The sequence below is a fragment of the Arachis duranensis genome, chromosome 5 (genome assembly GCF_000817695.3).
Source record: "Arachis duranensis cultivar V14167 chromosome 5, aradu.V14167.gnm2.J7QH, whole genome shotgun sequence".
In the NCBI taxonomy this organism is placed as follows: Eukaryota; Viridiplantae; Streptophyta; class Magnoliopsida; order Fabales; family Fabaceae; genus Arachis; species Arachis duranensis.
In genome coordinates, this window is record NC_029776.3 from 8,591,971 (window position 1) to 8,598,992 (window position 7,022).

Here is a 7,022-nt window from a genome sequence, read left to right on the forward strand (position 1 = left end):
GTATCTCTAAACCCAATACTCTCTAGACTTGCTAACACCCTTGCTAACTTAGGCATCGGAGTGTCTTTGCAGGTACCACCCCCCATTCACTCACGTATACAAGTCGGAAGGAGGCTCCAGCGTGCGAACCAGCTCGGAGACTACCATCCGCGGACGATTGGGCCAACTAGCGCCATCTATTCTATTAATCTCCGATTACCCACCGTAACAATTGTTAACCTCGTCAGAGTCCATCTCAATTCTCAAGTGAAGAAAATGGATAAAAGTGTGGTGTTGCTTTCACTATTTTAAAATTTTAGGGTGTATTTGGCAAACACGTTAGAAGTACAAAAAAAACACGATTAATCTTTTTTGTTTGATAATTTTTTTCTCTAAACGCCAACATAATTTTGGGTTTAAATTCCCGTTCACTAGTTGTAACTATTGCGTTTAGCGAATTAATTTTTTTTATTAATTTTATCATTTAATCTCATTTACAACAAGAGATACAAAAGATATTTATTAGAATTTTTTAATTTTTTTTCATAGTTATATTTTACAAATAAATATTTTTTTAATATTATTGTTAGTACTCTTTCTTAAGTTTTGATTTTTTAATAATTTTTTATTTATTTTTCTTGTTAATAGTATGAATATTTTTTTTAGAGTTTTTTTATATTCACTGATGTATATTATTGTATTTTCTTAATAAAATTTTTAGTACTCATTATTCATATAGATTTTTTAAATCATTTTTATTAATACATATTTTTTATAGAACCTTATTTTTTATTTGATTTTGTATATTTTTTACTATGTATTCTTGAATTAGTATATATTTTATTTACTATTGTTAATTTTATAATATAAATTCTAGTAGAAAGATATAATTAAATACAAAAAATGTATTAAAAAAGAATACTAAAAAATTATAACAAAAAAAATACTAATTTAAATTATATTTTTTAGTAATTTTTGTCTAAACATAATTTTAAATAATGTAATCCAAATCATATTTATTTTATTATAATTTATTTTAATACAAAATTACGAAACATAAATTATATTAACATTAATTTATTTATTATCAAAATCAAATTTGTAAAATCTTTATAACGCTAGTGCAAACTTTAATCCAAACATGTCGCTATAAGATAATTGCTCTGTTATTGTAACCTTGCATAGAGAAGATGGGCATTGAGGCATAGAGCACGCAACAAGACCTTGTTTTTTGGGTCTCGAACGATTGTTACGACCTACGCGCCAATTGTAATCGTAGGGGACAAGGGAATACTGATATCCATTAATAATTGGTGGTTGCCGATTTAATTGCTAGGCGCTATCTGTGGTTCGGATTTGACAAGGACGAGACAAACAAAGAACGGTTGGCGAAACCGATGTGAGAATGGAATGATAAAATGGGGTATGTACTGCCTCATTGTGTAAGACAAACATCACGAGGTTTACTCTCAGATTTGGAGGAAGATGTGTTATCGGGTGGACTGTAAAACCTGTGGGAAGTACACATGGGGGGGTTGTGGCAGGCATTTGAACTCTCTCTACAACACCATCGATGAGCAAAAGCGCTGTGACTGCCGTCCCTGGCCTGGTGTTGCTGTCACACCCTCTCAACCAGCACCGCCGCAATCTGCAAACCCCTCTCAAGGTCCGAACCAATTATTATGTTTTTTCAATATAATCCATAAAGAGGAATAACACACGCACACAACGTTGACTATTATAATATGATTGTTGCTTTTTTGCAGGCAATAGTAACCCTCAAAATTCTTGAAGCAGCCTCGGATGCTGATCTGCTGTGATTATTTTAGCCTGATGGTGGGATGCAGAGGGATAGAGATGGATATTGTCGGATGCCATCGTGCCTTGCAATAAACAAATGGTTAAGGTCGCTTATATTATATTAATAAATGTAATCTTCGACTAGTCATGAGCTTGTGACTCAGATTATTCTAAATTCTTCTCTATGTTAATGGGTCTATTAATAAAAAATAAAGAATAAATTCCTCTGCTCTTGTGCTAGCTATTTAAATGGCTCTGTTATGGATTTTCTTTTATTAATATTTGCCGTGGTTTATGTGCTGCCATATTTTGCCCATAATACTTTGTAAATTTTTGTGTCCTCGAGCCCTAGGATATTTGATGTTTAGGATAAAATAATGCTAAAATTACCAGCTGTTAAGTAAGACTAACGTTGCCATAACCCAAATCAACGAAAGGATCCACCAATTGCGTCTGCTAATAATCCACTATTATTTCTGAATTGGAGGAATTTTGGTTTTTGGTGGTTTGTCTTTATAATCCTCACTACTCACTTTTTTCAATGAAGACTGCCCAATCACAATTAGTGACATGGCCATGTTATTGACAATTTTGGCACAGCTCTCTTTTATATCGTCTGAGAGAGTCGCCAATAGCCCATGCCCAATAGTGTGAAAAAGGAGTAACATAGATATTCTCAAACCTATTTGCCACATTCTCGTATTTGTGATCTGTCTTTCATTAACTATTTTATTAACAACAATATTTAAAAAAAAATAAATATTTGAAAAACTTGGGGGCATTTGAAATCTGTCTGAGCTCTTTAAAATACACCCCAGCATTTTGAAGTTGCAATGGAGTAACGTATCTTACAATTCTTGTCTAATCATTAAAGGCAGCCATAAATTCTAAGGTAGGAACTATGAGATGGTAGATATGGCAACATAAATGCAGATGTTGGCTTCTTTTGTCCTTTTCCATTTCTTTTTTTAATTATTATTTGGATTGAGAGTAGAGGAGTTGGAGCAGCGTTTATGTCTTGACTCTGAATTGTATAATTAATGTACCGTACCACTCGGTATACATGACTAGCAATTTGCATTTATTTATACCCCAGAGATAATCAAAATCAACTATCTAATGCATAGTCATATAACATTTTTAAGTTAACTACATATATTTATCTTGCTTTTTGACCAATGCTACATTTCTCAAATCTTCAACAATACAGACAAAAATAAACTTACGTTATGGATGGCACAGATTAATTTCATATAAGAAGACTTCAATGAATTCCATGCTTTTGTGAGGTCCATTATCATTGATACTGCTTTGATTAACTAGTTGAAGACATTGTGGAATGTAAAGCTGGTGGGAACATGGCTATGTAAAGGTCCACCTTTAGCATTTGCATATAGTGTAATATAATGTTGGAATGATTTAATTAAGTTAAAACAAGGGAACCAAGTCAATAGGAGATCAAATAAGAAGTTCACTCATAAAATATTCATCCATCAGTTACGCAAAAGCGATATTCACCTAGTTGGCAAGCAATGCTTATATGAGGTAATGCCTGATTAAATCTTTTTCAAGGGCTCTAGGAGGAAAACTCATCAAAGGCAGCTCTCTTTTGCTGAGTCCGATTCAGTAGGTGAGACTAGAGAGTGATATTCTGATCCAATTCAGCAAACAGGAAAAAATAAAATAAAAATAAAAGAGAAGAAAAAGAAGAAAGGAAGTGTTAATAAAGGAAGGAAACAACCCTTTATGATCCCCTTTATAGGAATTTGCTCAAAGCCCCATTTGTCCGCTTTGAGTTTGTGGATTCCATACTGTTTACACCCTACTCTTCATCTTTTCCTTTCTATCTTTTTTTTTCTTTTGATGAATTTTAATCTGTTCTTTACCTACATAAAGTGCAACAAGACAATTTCTTTTCATTCCCATCTTCCATTTTATGCAATTGGCTATTCTAGTCAAGTCTGCTTCATCCTTTGCATCACACACCTACAATTATTTTCGGGTGACCTAAAACCTCTATTTTTCTCCCCTAACATTTGAATCACTCTAATCTCTCATATCCACAAACTTTTCAGTCTCTCTAGATTCCATTTCAACTCAAGTTACTACTATTATTCTGATGATTTTCATGGATCTAACTACCTACTAAGCCCGTACCAGGACTTCTGAGAGAGTATTAGCAAACTTTGCTGAGAAAAACGAAAATGGCGACAGAGAAAAAACTCTCCTCAAAAGGGCAAGCATGGTTAGATGAATCTCTATCTCTCTCATGAGAATGAGATATCCATAAAAAAAATTCATACATTTTCCTCTCTCTGCAGGTTCTGCACAACGGGATTGCCGAGTGATATTGTTGTTGAGGTTGATGACATGAACTTCCATCTTCACAAGGTTAACATTATGCCTACCCTATCAACCATGCTACTTCATACCTTCATTCACATTCACTGAAAGTTAGCTGTCACGTTTTTTTCTTCTTTTTTTTTTCAGTTCCCTCTCATGTCAAAAAGTAGGAAGCTCCACCAACTTATAACGGAGCAAGAAGCCAAACATTCCTCCGCCGCAAGGCCCGAAGAAGCGCAATCAGAGGACGAAGAAGAAGATCAAATCTTAGAACAACACTTTCAGTTAACGTTTACAGAGTTCCCCGGCGGTTCCGAGGCTTTTGAATTGGCTGCGAAGTTCTGCTACGGTGTCAAAATCGACTTGTCCCCTTCCAACGTGGCTTCTCTTCGCTGTGCCGGAGAGTTTCTAGAGATGACGGAGGAGTACTCCGAAGACAACCTCATCTCCAAGACAGAAAGGTTCCTCTCTAGCTCCGTTCTCAACAGCATCAAGGACTCCATTACAACGTTGAAATCCTGCGAGCGTTTAATGCCTATGGCAGAGGAATTAGGCATCGCGAGCAGGTGTATTGATTCCATCGTCTCCAGAGCCTCTTCGGTTGATCCGGCATTGTTCGGCTGGCCGGTGAACGATGCCGGAGCCGACAGCATAGCCGCGGCTAGTGGCTCTGCGTCAAAGCAGGCCATGTGGAATGGAATTGAAACTGCAGCAAGAAGAAGAAGAAATGGCGTGATTAGAGGAGGAGGAGTCACCGGTGGTGGTGGCGGCGGCAGCGGCAGTGGTGGATATTCATGGTTTGAGGAGATCTCGCTTCTAGGTATGCCTCTCTTCAAGCAATTGATTCTCGCAATGAAGGAGGCTGAGATGAATTCAGAGATAACGGAGAGCTGCCTCATGCATTACGCAAAGAAACACATTCCCGGCGTTTCAAGGTCTATCCGGAAACCATTGCCATCGTCTTCGTCTTCCTCTTCGTCGTTAGCTACCGAAGCAGAACAGAAAGATCTGCTAGAGACTATAGTCTCAAACCTTCCGCTCGAGAAGAGTTCTAAGCCTTCAACCGCCACGAGGTTCCTTTTCGGTCTGTTACGAACCGCCAACATTCTTAATGCTTCGGAAGATTGCAGAGACGTATTGGAAAAGAAGATAGGATCACAGCTCGAAGAAGCCACGCTCGACGACCTTCTCATTCCCAGCTACTCCTACCTCAACGAAACCCTATACGACGTGGATTGCGTAGAGAGGATTCTAGGGCACTTCTTGGACGGTATCGAACACCGAAGCGCTTCGGAAATCGATGGAGGCGACAGCGTTCCTAGATCGCCGGCGCTCATGCTCGTAGGAAAACTCATTGACGGCTATCTTTCCGAGATCGCTTCCGATTCGAATCTCAAGGCCTCAAAATTCTACAACCTTGCAATCTCGCTTCCCGATGAAGCGAGACTCTTCGACGACGGTCTCTACCGTGCCGTTGACGTCTATCTAAAGGTATCCGATTCCGTCACAAAGTTATTTTATTATATTATAATAAGAGAATCCGTTACTGAAGGTTGCTTTGCGGGTTTCGTTAACTGCAGGCGCATCCGTGGGTTTCGGAACAGGAGAGAGAGAAGATTTGCGGAGTGCTGGACTGTCGGAAGCTTACTCTAGAGGCATGCACGCACGCCGCGCAGAACGAGAGGCTTCCGCTGCGAGCGGTGGTTCAGGTTCTCTTCTTCGAGCAGCTCCAGCTGCGGCAAGCAATCGCCGGCACTCTGATGGCGACGGCGGAGCCAGGGAGGCCCTCGGTGGCGGCCGCCGCATTGGTGGAGAGAGGTAGTTTTGGTGGGGTGGAAGAAGCAGGTGAGGGAAATCGTGTGGGGAGTGACACGTGGCGCGTGGCTGTCAGGGACAATCAGGTGCTGCGCTTGGACATGGATAGCATGCGGACGCGAGTGCATCAGCTGGAGCGCGAGTGTTCCTCCATGAGAAAGACGATCGAGAAGATGGGCCAGGCCGGCCTACAGGAAGAGGGGGCCTGGTGGGACCCGTTTGCCCTGGGAAGGAAATTTGGTTGTAAATTCAAGACTCATGTTTGTGACTCGCATGGGCCGACGGCTATTGACAAGGGCACGAGTAGGCCCAACCAGCTGCAGCCCCACCGTCCTCGTCGTGAATAAGCAGCAGGTTAGCACACTCCCACGCGGTACGTGGAATCATGATTGGAGTAGTTAGGAAATTGGTCCCACTCATGTTGATGTGTAATTAAACGTTTGTCAAATAGTCGCTGGCGATATTAATGGATGAATATATATGATCTGGAAGTGTTGTTTCCCTTGTAGTTTTCTCCCACGTAATTTGTACCATGCATAATGAAAAAATTATAGTATAATGAAAACAAAAGGATGATAGTTTTGTAGAATGTTTCTCCTTATCTCCAATTATTAGGACAATGAGGTAATTATGAGGTGAGGTGACGCAACTTTTGCGGTGATGGTGATTGGGGGTAGTATGATATAGATGAGTTTCTGGAATTTGACAAATAGATAGTGCGTGACACCTTGCTGACAGCGCATTTTCATGGACATTGGAGATACTGAATTATTTTGCTTCTAATTAAAGTTGAAATTTAAGTTGGTTCTTGCTAGTGAAGTCAAGTGCATGTGTGAGTGAAAAAGAATGCAAGTACTCGTGATCCGCAAAAGAAGCTACAAAGGCTTGCTGCTTTTCTGATGAGGTAGAGGCTGTAGACATTATTATTGCTGCTATTGTGATTGTTGGGGGGATAATAATATCTTTTACCCTGATTTTATTCTTGCTTTAGTCAGTAAGTGATAGTCAAACCATTGATTTCCTGTGGTGTTCCGTAATTCTGCTGCCATTGTAATTATTATGTGGGGAACTCCTCCGTGGTCCAA

General features: G+C 39.4%; 1 protein-coding gene and 1 long non-coding RNA gene across 2 annotated transcripts; both read left to right on the forward strand.

The window, feature by feature from the left end:
- Window positions 1–1,146: 1,146 nt before the first annotated feature.
- LOC107487845 (uncharacterized) lies at window positions 1,147–2,023 on the forward strand. The gene is made up of 2 exons (XR_001591828.3): window positions 1,147–1,645; window positions 1,746–2,023. It is a non-coding gene; the product is annotated as an uncharacterized LOC107487845 (long non-coding RNA).
- A 1,213-nt stretch (window positions 2,024–3,236) lies between these two features.
- On the forward strand, window positions 3,237–6,526 carry LOC107487910 (BTB/POZ domain-containing protein At5g66560). The gene is made up of 4 exons (XM_016108605.3): window positions 3,237–4,024; window positions 4,101–4,170; window positions 4,270–5,613; window positions 5,703–6,526. Exons 1-4 carry the CDS (start codon window positions 3,984–3,986, stop codon window positions 6,282–6,284), a joined length of 2,037 nt encoding a protein of 678 aa, XP_015964091.1. The 5' UTR covers window positions 3,237–3,983; the 3' UTR covers window positions 6,285–6,526.
- Window positions 6,527–7,022: the final 496 nt, after the last annotated feature.

What these genes read in the sequence shown, in the direction of transcription:
- LOC107487910 (XM_016108605.3), top strand. Translation starts at nt 3,984, where the DNA reads ATGGCGACAGAGAAAAAACTCTCCTCAAAAGGGCAAGCATG. An exon ending in TCCTCAAAAGGGCAAGCATG is followed by an intron (nt 4,025 to 4,100) that starts GTTAGATGAATC and finishes CTCTCTCTGCAG; the next exon opens with GTTCTGCACAACGGGATTGC. An exon ending in TGAACTTCCATCTTCACAAG is followed by an intron (nt 4,171 to 4,269) that starts GTTAACATTATG and finishes TTTTTTTTTCAG; the next exon opens with TTCCCTCTCATGTCAAAAAG.